This window comes from Bombina bombina, unplaced genomic scaffold (genome assembly GCF_027579735.1).
Source record: "Bombina bombina isolate aBomBom1 unplaced genomic scaffold, aBomBom1.pri scaffold_307, whole genome shotgun sequence".
Lineage (NCBI taxonomy): Eukaryota > Metazoa > Chordata > Amphibia > Anura > Bombinatoridae > Bombina > Bombina bombina.
Window position 1 is genome coordinate 32,902 of NW_026511377.1, and position 16,561 is coordinate 49,462.

At 40.3% G+C, this 16,561-nt stretch overlaps 1 protein-coding gene and 1 pseudogene across 1 annotated transcript in view; one reads left to right on the plus strand and one right to left on the minus strand.

Moving 5' to 3' along the window:
* Positions 1-4,335: 4,335 nt before the first annotated feature.
* Positions 4,336-16,561, plus strand: part of LOC128643721 (gastrula zinc finger protein XlCGF26.1-like) — a 132,219-nt gene continuing 119,993 nt past the window's right edge. Inside the window, exons 1-5 of the mRNA XM_053696548.1 lie at positions 4,336-4,414; positions 4,483-4,669; positions 10,963-11,085; positions 13,786-13,845; positions 14,037-14,184. Coding sequence (XP_053552523.1) covers positions 11,008-11,085; positions 13,786-13,845; positions 14,037-14,184 — 286 coding nt within the window. The 5' untranslated portion in view covers positions 4,336-4,414; positions 4,483-4,669; positions 10,963-11,007. The remainder of the gene's footprint in view (positions 4,415-4,482; positions 4,670-10,962; positions 11,086-13,785; positions 13,846-14,036; positions 14,185-16,561) is intronic.
* On the minus strand, positions 11,451-12,259 carry LOC128643722 (proteasome subunit alpha type-3-like; annotated as a pseudogene).

Sequence of the window (16,561 nt, forward strand, 5' to 3'; positions counted from 1 at the left end):
TTTCACTTTCTGTTCTGAGAAGCAGCCGATCAATCTAGAAATCTAAAAGGAGCCCATGCAGGAATGAAGAGCAGAGAAAGCCACTTACTTATATTTCCTCCTAGGGACATCTGCAGTCTGAAACTTAGGGTATGTAAACATTATGGAACCTCCCACACAATATCCTGCTCTCTGAGAAACGGCTTAAATACATAGCAGATGCAGTTAACCCCACGGCTCCCAAAAAGGCTAAAACTGCAGTCCCCTCTGCTATTAGCTGCTGGGTTAACTTAACTGCATCTACAATGTATTTTATATCAGCAAGGCACAGCATTTCTGAAACGAGCAGCCCCCACCCCTACTGCTATATGCCTGTAATGGATTCCTGGACAGGAGCAGGGCTCATTTTCAGTCAAATTAAAATGTTTAAAAAAGAAGAAAACAAATATTATATATATATATATATATATATATATATATATATATATATATATATATATATATATATATATATATATCTATATCTATATCTATATATATATATATATATATATATGTGTGTGTGTGTGTGTGTGTGTGTGTGTGTGTGTGTATGTGGCTTACACTGCTTCATTTGTTAATCATACCACTGTCCACAGTTAGAATGACTGTTCAAGAAAACATGTGTAGTGTGATAGGAGCGCCTAAAGGTGGATTCCTGCTGCTAAAAAAGTTCTTCCCTCAAAGAGAACTAAATGGTGGATAAGAAGAAAAAATGGGGTTTATTTAGCAGCGCTAAAAAAGCTAGGAAATGATGATACCAATCTAATTTAAGTTTTATACAATCTTGTTTATTTAAAAATTCTTATAACACATAAAAACAACAGCAAATGCTATTCCTAATTAATAAAGGGACGTCTCCCTTATACAACACTTATAAAAACAGACTAGAACCATATATTGATAAACCCTAGAATTCCAGGTATAAAGGAATTAATTCTCTAGATAACATATGGCAAGCAACAAATTTATAGGATAAATGGTGAATTGAATATTTAAAAGGCACAAATGTATCAATCCTAATATATTAAAAGCAAATAGATTCAGCGCTAATGTTCAAATTGATTCAACTGTAATTAGAAAGTGAGCGTAACAGCTTTGGTTCAACTGTGATTAGAAGTTGAGCATAACAGCTTTACAGTTCTTCAGTAACAAATACCGTTATAAAGTTACACAGTTACTTTCCTTGGACATATAATTGGCTCAGGTGTGCTGGATAGTTAAAAAGGCAAAAAACAGCCGTTTTTCTGATTTAGGTGCCAAAACAATCGTGGTTAATGGAAATGGTTAATTTAACATATGAATACCTTGATGTCTATAAAGTTCAGTTTGCATGTTTTAAAAACCGTAGTGCAAATTAGTGTAGAGGTACCTTAATCTGTCCTGGTTGCAACTGCTGATAGTCTTCACTGTGAGGGACTCACAGACTGATAGTTCCTGGTGCTTCTGATAAGTCACCTGACCTTCCCTTTGATTCAGAGGTCAGGGGTGATGATCCGTTCTGGTGATGTAGTTATCCTTTTTTTGTTTTCCTTTCTTCTTATAGCCCAAATATTGTTTTCATCTCGGGTTCCCTCAGACTTCTTAAGGTTTGAAGAAATCTTTGGTCAGTGTTTAGCAGTAACACCGTATTCCCTGAAGTTACCAAAGGTAGATTTTAACTTGCAGGGTCAGGAGAAAAGTTTAAAGTTGCAGGGTCAGACAGCTTTGTGACAGTAGTAAATGAAGTTTAGTAGAGTGTAGCAGGTCCCATTAAACGCGTTTCACTCTTCTGGGCTTTATCTTTATCTTGATAAAGCCCAGAAGGGTGAAACGCGTTGAATGGGACCTGCTACACTCTACTAAACTTCATTTGCTGTGTGACCCTGCAACTTTAAACTTTTCTCCTGACCCTGCAAGTTAAAATCTACCTTTGGTTACTTCAGGGAATGCGGTGTTACTGCTAAACACTGACCAAAGATTTCTTCAAACCTTAAGAAGTCTGAGGGAACCCAGATGAAAACAATATTTGGGCTATAAGAAGAAAGGAAAACAAAAAAAGGATAACTACATCACCAGAACGGATCATCACCCCTGACCTCTGAATCAAAGAGAAGGTCAGGTGACTTATCAGAAGCACCAGGAACTAACAGTCTGTGAATCCCTCACAGTGAAGACTATCAGCGGTTGCAACCAGGACAGATTAAGGTACCTCTACACTAATTTGCACTACGGTTTTTAAAACATGCAAACTGAACTTTAACGACATAAAGGTATTCATATGTTAAATTAACCATTTCCATTAACCACGATTATTTTGGCACCTAAATCAGAAAAACTGCTGTTTTTTGCCTTTTTAACTATCCAGCACACCTGAGCCAATTATATGTCCAAGGAAAGTAACTGTGTAACTTTATAACGGTATTTGTTACTGAAGAACTGTAAAGCTGTTATGCTCAACTTCTAATCACAGTTGAACCAAAGCTGTTACGCTCACTTTCTAATTACAGTTGAATCAATTTGAAAATTAGCGCTGAATCTATTTGCTTTTAATATATTAGGATTGATACATTTGTGCCTTTTAAATATTCAATTCACCATTTATCCTATAAATTTGTTGCTTGCCATATGTTATCTAGAGAATTAATTCCTTTATACCTGGAATTCTAGGGTTTATCAATATATGGTTCTAGTCTGTTTTTATAAGTGTTGTATAAGGGAGACGTCCCTTTATTAATTAGGAATAGCATTTGCTGTTGTTTTTATGTGTTATAAGAATATTTAAATACACAAGATTGTATAAAACTTAAATTAGATTGGTATCATCATTTCCTAGCTTTTTTAGCGCTGCTAAATAAACCCCATTTTTTCTTCTTGTTCAAGAAAACATGACAATGTTGTGTGTCATAAGACCTAATAACTGGCTAGTGGCTACTATTTAATCACAGGCAGCAAATTTTATTTTAACTATTTTGTGGTTTGTATTTTTATGCTCCAAGAGTGTATTGGGCATTGAGAAACATGTACATTAAGATTATGTAGTGTTAAATAAATTTTATAATGCAAAATGAAGGCGTTATAGTCATTTATAAAAAAAATTGCGATGAAATCGCAATTGCGTTTTTAAAAAAAAAAATATAATGCAATTTTGTTTTGCCCATATCTCCCAGCCCTATATATATATATATATATATATATATATATATATATATATATATTGTTAAGGAAAAATATTTTTAATTCTGTATATATATTTTTCCTATGTGTTATAAGGGACAAGTGATATTTTTAAACAGTTACATTTATTTTTGTCAGTTCAGCTAGTACAGAAACTGCTGTATATGCAAAGTATTTTCAGCTACAGTAACACCCAAAGTTTGTATGGACAAGATAAGAAGAAGACCACAAGGTGCTTATTGTGAAGATTGAGGCACAGCACATGGGCTATAAAAAGAGACACTGTTGCTATCTAATGCTGCGCGCCACACTCTGTATTACTGTGAAGTGACTTGTTGTCATTTTGTTGTTGTAATCCTGTTTAATTGTACAATTATAACCTTATTAATTTGGAACAGCTGTCTGATGTTATTTTTCTTCTTCAAATATATATATATATATATATATATATATATACACACACATGTGAAGTTCACTTTACCTAACATATACACAGACCCCTCACTGTATCTTCTATACAGATATATCTCACTCAAACAGAGCCAACTTCTACAAAACCTTAGTAGAGACGTTCTACCTATGTGTGTGGGTGAAATAGCATTACAGAGTCACTATGTAATTTTACATCATAATAGCCCTTTGACTATGCATCACAAAAAGCCCCTCCATATACCTTATATACAGACATATACTATAAAGAGGTTCCCTCTGCACAAGTGAACACAAACCCTCTTCCCAGTACCCAACATACAGATATAATATTCCCTCTATCTAATATGTACTGCACTTCTCCGCTATCTAATATAAAGAACAAAATACATAGTTTATAGACCTTATATGGAGCTACATATCATGTAGAACAGTAGAATTGTGCTGCTCCTCCCGCAATTAGCTACACATTTATCACACACACACAGTATAAACACAGTTACACACACTAATACTGTTATACACAAACAACATTGCACACGTAAGACACCCATCAGTCTATATCTGATTTACTGACTTGGTTGTTAGGCAGCTGAGAGTCAGCACATCCCAGGAAACAAACAGGGGAAAGTGCTATAAATCCCAGGATACAATTGCCAGCTTTCGTACCAGTGATCTTCAGCAGGAAACCACGAACCTACTCCCAGCATGCAGTGCAGCAGAAGCTGTATGCATAGCGTCACGTCCGGTAGAAGAGGAGGGGTCCCAAGGTTGATACTTTTGTTCAATAATCCTAGTACCTTATCTACAGGTATAGAATATTATATAGATATACCAATTGCCTGATATACAAATACCTCACCAGTACATTATTTACAGATAAATATTATAAAGAGGATACCTCTGCCTCACACACACAGCCTCCTTCCAGAAGTTCCAGTACTTTATCCTCGAGTAGCAGCTAGATCCCTTGCAGCAAAAGGACCAGTGAACTCACAGAAGCCACGTGACTGCAGTGACCTCACCTCTTCTGTCCTTTAACCGGACTGGATCTAGCTACTACCAGGTAATATATGTGATTTAAGGAAGCGTGACAACTAGCATTAACCGCCTATAGGTGGGGGACTGTGGGGTTAAGAGGGTGAGCTGTGGATGCGGAGAGAGAGGGGTTAAGTGGAGGAGGAGGGGTTTATGTGCGAGACAGAGGGGAGCTGAGTAAGTATCTGTACAGGCTGAGGCTTGGGATGTGAGACAGCGGTGCTGTGGGTCTGTACAGGGGCTGGGTGTAAGACAGAGAGGGGCTGATGTTTGACCCAGAGGGGACTAATATTCTATACAGGGTCTTAGGTGTGGGGCAGAGGAGAACTGTGAACCAGTATATAATTGGGGGGATGTGAGAGAGAGGGGGGCTGATAGGGGCTGGGGTATGTGAGACAGAGGGGGCTGAGAGTCTCTATACAGGGGCTGGGATGTGAGGAGGGCTGAGCATGGGCTGGCATGTGATACAGAGGGGAGGGCTGAAAGTCTGTATAGGGGCTGGGGGGTGAGACAGGAGTGTGTGTGTGAGGCAGAGGGGAGTGTGTGTGAGACGGGGGGGGGGGTGAGACAGGGTGGGGTGGGTGAGACAGAGGGGGGAGTGAGAGACTATATAGGGGCTTAGGTGTGAGGCAGAGGGGGGGGGCTGAGAACCAATACAGGGACTGGTGTGTGCGTGTGAGATGGGGGGGGGGGGGTAAGAGACTGTACAGGTGCTTAGGTGTGAGGCAGAGGGGGACTGAGAACCAATACAGTGACTGGTGTGTATGTGAGAGAGGTATCTGAGTCTCTACAGAGCTGAGGTGTGAGAGGGGCTGAGAGTCTGTACAGGGGCAGGGGTGTGTGAGACAGAGGGGACTGAGAGTCTATAAAGGGGCTGGGATGTGAGGAGGGCTGAGCATCTGTACAGTGGCTGGAGTGTGAGACAGAGGGGGGCTAAGATACTTTACAGGTGCTTAGGTGTGAGGCAGAGGGGGGCTGAGAACCAATACCAAGACTACATGGGCTGGGGTGTGATTGGGGCTGATGGTCCTTACAGGAGCTGAGGTGTGAGATGGAGTGAGGCTGAGTGTATTTATAGGGGCTTGGGTGTGAGACAGAGGAGTAGCTGAGAATCTATACAGGGGCTGAGTTGTGAGGGTGGCTTAGGGTCTCCACAGGAGCTGTGATGTGAGATGGAGGGAGGCTAAGAGTCTGTACAGGGACTTGGGTGTGAGACAGAGGGGGGCTGAAAATCTATAAAGGGGCTGAGCTGTGAGGGGTGCTGAGTGTCTGTACAGGGCTGGGGTGTAAGAGGGCTGATGGTCTGTACAGGTACTGGAGTGTGATACAGAGGGGAGGGCTGATATTCTGTACAGGGGCTGGGGTGTGAGACAAAAGAGGCTGAGAGTCTATAGAGGAGCTGGAGTATGAGACAGAGGGGGCTGAGAGTCTGCACAGGGACTGGGGTGTGAAACAGAGGGGGGTTAGAACTTGTACAGGGTATGAGGTGTGAAACAGAGGGGGCTGAGAACCAGTACAAGACTGGGCTGTGAGAGAGAGAGTGGGACTGAGAGTCTTGTACAGGGTATGAGGTGTAAGACAGAGGGGGCTGAGAGTCTGCACATGTATTAGACTGTAAGACAGAGGGGACTGAGATTGTGTACAGGGGCTTTGGTGTGAGGCAGAGGAGGACTTAGAACCAGTACAGGACTGGGGTGTGTGAGAGAGAGGGTCTGAGAATCTGTACAGGGGCTGGGGTGTTAGACAGAGGGGGGCTAAGAGTCTATACAGTGGTTGGGGTGTGAGGGGGGGCTGTGGGTATTTACAGGGGCTGGGGTGTGAGACAGAGGAGAGCTGAGATCTTGTACAGGGGTTAGGTGTGAGGCAGAGGGGGGCTGTGAACCAATACAGGAGTGCAGTGTGGGAGAGATACAGAGAGAGGGGTTGAGAGTTTGTACAGGGGCTGAGGTGTGATACAGAGGGGGGGCTGAAAGCATGTACAATGGATGGGGTGTGAGACAGAGGGGTTTAGAGTCTGTATAGGGGCTGCAGTGTGAGACAGAGGGGGCTGAGAGTCTACACAGAGACTGGGGTGTGAGACAGATGGGTTGAGAGTCTGTATAGGGACTGGGGTGTGAGACAGAGGGGGATGAGAGTCTACACAGGGACTGGGGTGTGAGACAGAGGGGGCTGAGAGTCTTCACAGGGACTGGGGTGTGAGACAGAGGGGGCTGAGAGTCTACACAGGGACTGGGGTGTGAGACAGAGGGGGCTGAGAGTCTGTATAGGGGCTGGATTATGAGACAGAGGGGGGCTGAGAACCTGTACATGTATTGGGGTGTGAGAGAGAGCCAGAGGCTAAGAACCTGTTCAGGGGCTGAGGTGTGAGACAGAGGGGGCTGAAACCCTGTACAAGGGATGGAGTGTGAGACAGATGGGGGTTGAGAGACTTCAAATGGGGCTGGGGAGTGAATCAGAGGGGAGGGGATGATACAGGGACTGTACAGGTCAGTACAGGAGCTAGGCGGTGAGGCAGTGGGGTCAAATAACTTGTACAGGGGCTGAGGTGTGAGACAGAGGGGGCGGAGAGCCTGTACATGGGATGGAGTGTGAGACAGAGGGGGGTGAGAGACTTAAAGGGACTGGGGAGTGAATTAGAGGGAAGGGGGTGTATACAGGGACTGTACAGGCCAGTACAGGAGCTAGGCGGTGAGACAGTGGGGTCTGAGAACTTGTACAGGGGCTTAGGTGTGAGGCAGAGGGGGGCTAAGAACCAGTACATGACTGGGGTGTGAGAGAGAGGTCTGAATCTGTATAAGGACTGACGTGTGAGACAGGAGGAGGACTGCTATTCTGTACAGGAGCTAGGGTGTGAGGAGGCTTAGATTCTGTACAGGGACTGGGGTGTGAGACAGAGAGGGGCTGAGAGTCTGTATAGGGACTACAGTGTGAGGGGGCTGATACAATGAACAAGCTGTATTTGAGGGTGTGAGGACTTGATGAAGCACAGTCTCGGTGTTAGGGTGATGGGTACAAGTCTGACATGTTTATAATAATTGTATATTTATTACTTGTATATGTGATGGGGTCACAGGAAGTCAGTCTCCATGGTTGCCCAAACAGGATGTGACATAACTGGGAAAAAGTTTGTAAAAAATGTTTCTTTTTGCTATTAGATATTATTATTATTATTATTATTATTATTACTGTTGCTATAATTCACCATTTATGACTATCTTAATGAATTTAAGAGAGGTGAAAAGTAAAGGGTGACATGAAGCCATTTAACTTAATATGAAGAGGAAACCACATCCCAGAGTAATGCAAAAAAATATAATAAAATGAAGCACACGCACAGCTGTTCAGAGGGTAGTAGGTATATTATGGACCAGTCTTACAGCACATGTAGCAGGGCAATTACTTACTTGGTGCCCAGTTTTTGTTGTGTCCTCAGTTTAGGATTCTCACATAATTTGTAATTTTATCCTATGATCAAGGTAATATGTGGGTTATATGATTTGGGGCAGATTCCGGTCAGGGCATAAACAGCAGATGAAGAACTAAGGTGCAGCAGGACAGAGCTACCAGTTTGGGATAATCCCATAAATTACAGGATGCCTGGTAACCAGGGAGCTGAGGCACTTAGTGTTTTACATCTGCTTCCTGATTTATCAGATAACATTGCATATTCCTGTGTACAGTCACCTTATTTTGCTTCTAATGAGCTTAAAGGGACACTAAAGTCAAAATTAAACATTCATGATTCAGATAGAGCATTCGTTTTTAAACACCTTTCCAATTTACTTTGATAAACAAAATGTTTTGTTTTCATATCGTTTTGAGTCACCAGCTGCTCCTGAGCATGTGCAAGAAGTAACTAAAATATGTATATGCATTTGTGATTGGCTGATGGCTGTCACATGATACAAGGGGAGTGGAAATAGACATAGCTTTAAAATTTGTCAGAAAAAAATCTACTCATTTGAAATTCAGACTAAGTGCTATTGCATTGTCTTGTTATCATGCAACTCTACTGTATTTACTGGCCCTTTAATATTAAATAAATGTGACGCCCCATAATGTCAAACATGCTATATAAAGACTGTCACATTTTATCACTTTATGTTATCTGCTGCATATGCATCTGGTCACACGCAGAGCCGTCATCAGGGGGTGAATAGGGTGACTCCTGTCAGGGGCCCAGTGTGCCAGGCGGGCCACATGAGGCAAGCACAACTATTATTTAAAAATACATTTTGGCAGCCACCAGAGGGCGCTACAGCAGAGCCCTATTGAGCATGGGAAATGTCATTACAAGGAGTAAAGCATTAGCATTTGAGAGGATTTCTGAGTGTGCACTAAACCACTATGCACAGTGTAAGACAGACTTGGCATTTCAGTTTGTACAGTGTGTGCCTGAGTCAGACGACAGATCACTTTCATTTGCAGAGTAGGTAGGACTTACTTAGTAAATGTTTTTTTTATTTATTTGTGCAATTTCAGATTGTTACTTCAGTGTGGTAGTTGTGTGGTGGGGCCAGGGGTCCATAAAAGCACTTTTTTTTTTTTTTTTTGCAATATGCAGCAGTGTATTTATTATTATTTGACAATGCTGTAGAAACTCTATATTTAAAACCATGCAGAAATGTTTCTTCCTCAATACACAAATGGTAGGTGCCCTTTTGGCAGATATATTTTATATATATATATATATATATATATATATATATATATATATATATATATATATATAATTACATTCCAGTGTACTGCCTCTTTATGCAAGGACTTTCCAGATGTCAGGAGACATTTTATCTAAGATTTTTACATCTGCATAAAATGTTATTCTCCCAGGCTAAGATTGCTCAGTGTTTGAAATGAGACAGGTTAACTTAACACTATTCAGTTTACACTACAGTTGACCTAATTTTGAAATACATACACACAAGCCTAAATACTGCATTTAACCAGATTTAATGGTATGAGACCTAGTGCCACAGCTTATAGTTCCACCAAGACCATATAGAGTACAGCATTTTCAAAATCCATAAGTACAGCTGACAGATGGAAACATTTGTACACCAGATTTGAAGTGGTGCTCTTGGTTGGGACAAATAGGGGGGGACCCCAAACATATGTCAACCTTTCAAAAGTACTTTTCTTCATCTACCCATTCTGATAGATCAATAATGTACAATTTTGAATTCACAGAAGTATTTTTGTTTGCACAAATACAAATATGATTCTTTAAAAAGTGATCTCTTAATTTCTTTTATCATGCATGTCACACTGTTTTTTTAGGGGATGGCAATATGCAGAAATTTTACCTCCTGTGAGTGTTTCTGTGGGTGTCTGTGTTTATGTCTTTATGCTTTTGTTGGTGTCTCTATGAGTGTGCATGTTTTTTTTCTGTGGATCTCTCTGTGAGGGTTTGTGTGTCTATCTTTGTGCATTTTCTGTGGATGTCTCTGTGAGGGTGTGCGTGTATGTATGTCTTTGTGTGTTTTCTGTGGGTGTCTCTATTTGTGTGTGTGTGTATGTCTTTGTGTGTTTTCTGTGGGTATCCGTGAGTGTATATGTCTTTGTGTGTTTTCTGAGGCTGTCTAGGTGGGTGTTTCCTTGGGTGTATGAGCAAGTTTGTGTTTGAGTTTGTGTCTATGTGTGTGTCCATTGTCTGTTCCTTTTTAGGACATTTTGACCTTACTGCTGATTATTCACAGACTTTGAGACTAATGAGACCTTTCTGGAAGTCACCAATCCACCACTTAACCTTTAAATTATTGTTTAGGCCAATGCATGCTGTTGTCATCATATAGTTGGCATCTTCCTTGTCAAAAAGATAATCCGAATTCCATATTTTGTCTTGTAAATCTCCTTTTTTGACAAAACTGTAGTCTACCTCATTACTTTTCAGGTCAATGTAAACAAGTGCTGAGTGTCTGTGTTGGTGTCTGTGTCTGAGATTGTTTGTGTGTTTCTTTGCGTGTCTGCTAGAGTGTCTATATGTGAATCCATATGTGTGTCTGTGTTTCTGTGTTTGTGTGTTACTACCTTTACAACATTTCCAAGTTTGACTGCACTTAAGAATAAAGTGCATATATACATTTTAGTCACTTGGTCAAAAATTAAACATGTCAAGGGAGGGGGGGCTGATCAGTGGTTAAGTAAGGGGCCCCACAATTTCTAGTGGCGGCCCTGGTCACACGTGTACTGTTAGATTGCTCATACGTGAAATAAACATGTTTAATATCACTTAATCATCTATTTACTGTAATAAAAATACAGGAAGAGCTCTGATTATTTTTGATCTCTCACATTAACCGTCTTCCTTTCTTCTTGCAGGTGTCACATTTATAGCATCAGACTCAGTCACTGACGATAAACAAGATGAACAAATACAGGAAGCAGATAGCAGAACAGTTCCTGAGTCAGGCCCTGGGCATCATCTGCCTACTGACCGGAGAGGTAAGAGCTTCTGGGTAATGTCATGTGACACTGGTCCTATTTACTGTGCTGCTTCTGATACACCAGACCTATCTTACTTACCCTAACTTCAGCTCACCTGATCATCTCACTTAACCGCACCAAGAACATTTCACTAACCCTAACTTCATCTCACCGAAACTAACCATCTCCTAACCCTAACTTTATCTCACCCAGACCATCTCACTAACAGATTTATTTTTTTTGCATATTAGCTTTTTTTTTTACTTGTGAGATAAAAGATGAGCAAATAACAAAACCTTTCCAGAAACAGTCTGACACTATCTGTCCAGTGCTGTAAATGTATATACAAAAAGAAGTTCTTGTACAGCTGAAGCTATGAAATGTTACATGTTGTCATCATCCGAATCTTCTTCTTCTTCTTCTAAAGACTCCTTTGCATATTTTTCTGCTTCTTCCCGGACATCTTTGGGAGCAACTTCATGTTTTCCGTTAGTTATTTTTCCAACCCAGCTCAGCTTCAGCTCAAAAGATTTGTCCTTTACTTCATCATATACGATGTAGATTATTTTCACCACCTGTTTGACCACTTCCCGGCAGGTCATGTCTTTCATCTGAAGCTTCTCTATTTCTGTCTTGGCTGCCTGTTTGGTTTTACAAATAGAGCAGCCCCAGTATCCATAGGAAATACCAGATGGATCAATCATATACAGCGGAGAACCATCATCTTTATTGGACTATCCCATCATGAAACTTGTGCCAAATGGTCTGACAGCGCTGTACAGTGTATAAGCATGCACGTGCATAGCTACTCTGTCCGCAAGGTGCTTTATTGGGATATCATAACCGTAGTTTGACCTGAAGTTGGAAGCTTCTTCTCTAGCTATATCTGCTAGGGATCGGGAATCTGCAAGGAGTCCAGCACTACCATTCCAACATGTTGATCAACATTTAAGATCCTTTTGTTTGAACCTTCTTCATAGAGCTTAGACAGAACAAGTTTCTCTACACCAAACCCAACACCATCCTTACACCAGATAGCAATGGCCGTGCTGCTGTTCTCAACTGCTTTAGCTGCATATTCAACCTGAAACACTCTGCCATCTGGAGAGAACGTGGATGTTGATAGATCATACCCGGTACCAATGGAACTCATCTCTCCGCTAACAATGCGCACCGGCTAGTGAGACTGCACTTTGTGCCATCTCACTAACCCTAACTTCATCTCCCTAACCATAACTTTCACTCACCCCGATCATCTGACTAACCCTAACTTCAGCTCACCCATACCTTCTTACTAACCCTAACTTCAGCTTACCCAGACCATCTCACTAACCCTAACTTCAGCTCACCCATACCTTCTTACTAACCCTAACTTCAGCTTACCCAGACCATCTCACTAATCCTAACTTCATCTCACCCAGACCATTTTACTAACCCTAACTTCATCTCACCCAGACCATCTCACTAAGCCTAACTTCATCCCACCCAGACCATCTCACTAAGCCTAACTTCATCCCACCCAGACCATCTCACTAATCCTAACTTCATCTCACCCAGACCATCTCACTAATCCTAACTTCATCTCACCCAGACCATCTCACTAATCCTAACTTCATCTCACCCAGACCATCTCACTAATCCTAACTTCATCTCACCCAGACCATCTCACTAATCCTAACTTCATCTCACCCAGACCATCTCACTAATCCTAACTTCATCTCACCCAGACCATCTCACTAATCCTAACTTCATCTCACCCAGACCATCTCACTAATCCTAACTTCATCTCACCCAGACCATCTCACTAACCCTAACTTCTGTTTAACCAGACCATCTCACTAACACTAAATTAAAGGGACATTCTACTTTGAAAATTGCTATTGTTTAAAAAGATTCACCAGTTTTGCATAACTATCACTATTATACAAATATACTTTTTTGCTTTATTATTACCTGTATCTAAGCCTCTGCAGACTGCCCCTTATCTCAGTGCTTTTTACAAACTTGCATTTTCAACCACTAGTGCTGGTTCCGAAATAACTCCACAGGAGTGAGCACAATGTTTATCTATATGGCATGCATGGACTAGCACTGTCTTGCTGTGAAAAGCTAATAAAAACCACTGAGATAAGCAGTGACCTGCAGTCACTTAGAAACAGGCAGAGATTTGAAGGTTTAGTGGTTATAAAGTGTCATATACATTGTTAGTTATGCAAAGATCAGGAATGGGTAGTAAAGGCGTAATCTATCTTTTTAAATAATAAAAAAAAAAAAATCAAGTACATTGTCCATTTAAGCTCACTCACCTGCACAACCCTCCAACACAAATCCTCTCCCCGCAGAAAAAAATATACTAATCCTAACATCCAAGACCCCTCCCACCATAAAGAAAAAACCCACTCATAAAAAGCCCTACTACATGTCCTCTATTGCAAAAACTTACCGAAGTTACCACAGCACCGAAGGAACCTCCTATCAATCAAGGGCTCAACATTTTGCCCCCCCCCCCCCCCATCACACCCTCTAAAAATGTTCTAGCAATGTAAATTTTCTTGATCTCATGTCCTCAGTCTTTAGCAGCTTTTATCATAGAGGTCCCACAAAATTATCCATTTATATTTTATTTATTTATATGTTTTGTGATGATCGAGAGAAGTAAACAAGAACATGTTAGTCCAGGCAAATGGAGTCTGATTATCTTTCTCATACATATTATAGGAATACACCATTGTGAAGAAGAGGCTCTCCCACAGCAGCGTTCAACAGCTGAGCGGAGAAGTGAGTACTGCTGGGGAATGTGACAATATACACAGTGACTCCCTTTACTGACCCATCTGACCCTGTGTGTATTTCCTGCCTTCTGTCTGTGTCTCTGTATATTCTCAGTAACATTATTCTGGCTCCGTCAGTAAAAGTGTGTGACGGAACCAGTCCCTGTGTCAGTGCTGAATGAGTTGTGTGTGTTTCAGGTGCCTATAAAGTGTGATGATGTTGCTGTGTATTTCTCTATGGAGGAGTGGGAGTATATAGAGGGACACAAGGAGCTTTACAAGGACGTCATGATGGAGACTCACCAAGCACTAAGGACTAAGGAGATCCATGGAAATGAGAACTCAGGTAACGCTGTGTAGTAATAAATATCTCACTCAGGAAATGCACAAACACTACTGACGTGACTGACACAGAGCAAATCTACAGTGAATCCGTCATGTGTGATCTAATGAGCTGTCTGATTATAAACTAATTTTATACCCAACAAAAATAATAAAAACACAGTTAAAGGGTCAAGAGGAATTACTGTTAAATCAATTTGTATATTAATTTTATATATGTAAATGTTTAAGTACAAAACAGATGCTTTGTTTTGTTCTTAATTGAATACATTTAAATATATATAAATTGTTTCATATCCATTTAAAAGGACAGTATACACCAATTTTCATAATCAAAGTTTTTTTATTAAGGTATTTATCCATACAATATTCATAGCATTACATCCTGAATATTATTCTCACAATATGATGACAAACTGATGTAGAAATTAAAAAGAAGAGAAAAAAATAAAATAAGAATAAGATACATGAGCAACCTCAAGATTAAATTCCCCAGAAAGAGTACCGGAGGTATGGCATAAACATGGTATATAATAATGCTAGTAAGTCACTCATATATACATTTCAGGTCTTGCATTGATACCTTAAATTTTTTTTTTATAGAAGGATACGTAGTACCTCTTTATCCAAATATACTGCCTAGTAGAGTGATGCTTTAGTCTGGACAACTTAGAGTAATAACATTATCTTAAAAGGACAGTCAAGTCCTGAAAAAACTTTCATGTTTTAAATAGGGGATGTAATTTTAAACTTTCCAATTTACTTTTATCACCAATTTTACTTTGTTCTCTTGGTATTCTTAGTTGAAAACTAAACCGAGGAGGTTCATATGCTAATTTCTTAGACCTTGAAGGCCGCCTCTAATCTAAATGCATTTTGATAGTTTTTCACCACTAGAGGGCATTAGTTCACATGTTTCATATAGATAACATTGAGCTCATGCACGTGAATTTACCATGGAGACAGCTCTGATTGGCTAAAATGCAAGTCTGTCAAAAGAACTGAAATAAGGGGGCAGTCTGCTGAGGCTTAGATACAAGGTAATTACAGACGTATAACATGTATAATTATAACTGTGTTGGTTATGCAAAACTGGGGAATTGGTAATTAAGGGATTATCTATCTTTTAAAACAACAAAAATTCTGGTGTTGACTGTCCCTTTAACTGAGAGATACAAGTTTTACTATAAAATATATAACATCTATTATAATGTTTTAGATATAAAATATGATTGATACAATTTAGCAGATTAATACCCCTGAGATATTCACCATATTGGGTGAATAAAGAGTATTGTCTCTGTTTTAAGGAAAATCTTAGTCAATCGGGGGCGGGGGGGGGATGAGATAATACAGCAGTAACTATATAATGAAAAATAAAGAACCTAAATTAATTATGGCTTTGGTTATTGGGTGTTCCACTGAGTATAAAGACGGAAGCTCTAAATATATATACGTTGTACAATTCCTTAAGGTAAGCGCTTCCGTAAATTTGCAGTTTCACTAACCCGGTGTGATGCGCTGTGTCTCCGTTGCTTCTGCAGCGTTGCTCTGTGTCTCCTGCTCAGCGCTCCCCACGGGAGCTACAGCAAAGGAAATGGTTCCGGTCTGAACAGGTGCATAGGATATGCAGGGAACCTCACCTCTTCCCCAAGGTAAAATGAAATTAAAGCAGTCAGGTCCTCGCACACTGTAGTAAGGTCTGGGTAAGGTAAAGAAATGAGCCGATACTTCTTGCTTGAGAAATAAAAAGCTTCTTTAGGTCACCGGCTCATTTCTTTACCTTACCCAGACCTTACTACAGTGTGCGAGGACCTGGCTGCTTTAACTAAATATATATACGGGAGGACAATGAACTGGTATAGAAAAACTTAGTTGCGCACGAGCTGACTGCATTAAACTATTTAGGAATAAGCACCTTGATTAACAGAATTCTGGATTAGAGATATACTGTTTGGTGAGGCCATGTCCCCTAAAGCAGGATAAACCTATTGGAATCTCTCAAAAATACATATTGAAAGCTATTTTATACGTACCATGTTCATGTATAGGAGTCTCCTAATGATGTTGTGAAGCCTTATAATAAGCAGTCCTTATATACTTGCACTCCGTTAGGGTAAATAATGCTACATTAAGGAGTTAAAGATTCTGGCATCTAAAAACAATACTAGGCACCACATGTTAACATTGAAGATATTAAGAGTTGCATTTGGCATCACAGTGGCTGTCGTAAGTAGACATATAGTAGCAGGTAACAATATCTCTCCAATACAGAAGTTTATATAACTAGGACATCCCTATACATATCATTAAGTAATTAAGCACTTAGAGGGTGTAAATTATGCAGATAGAATAACTATCAGAATAGCATTATCTCAATG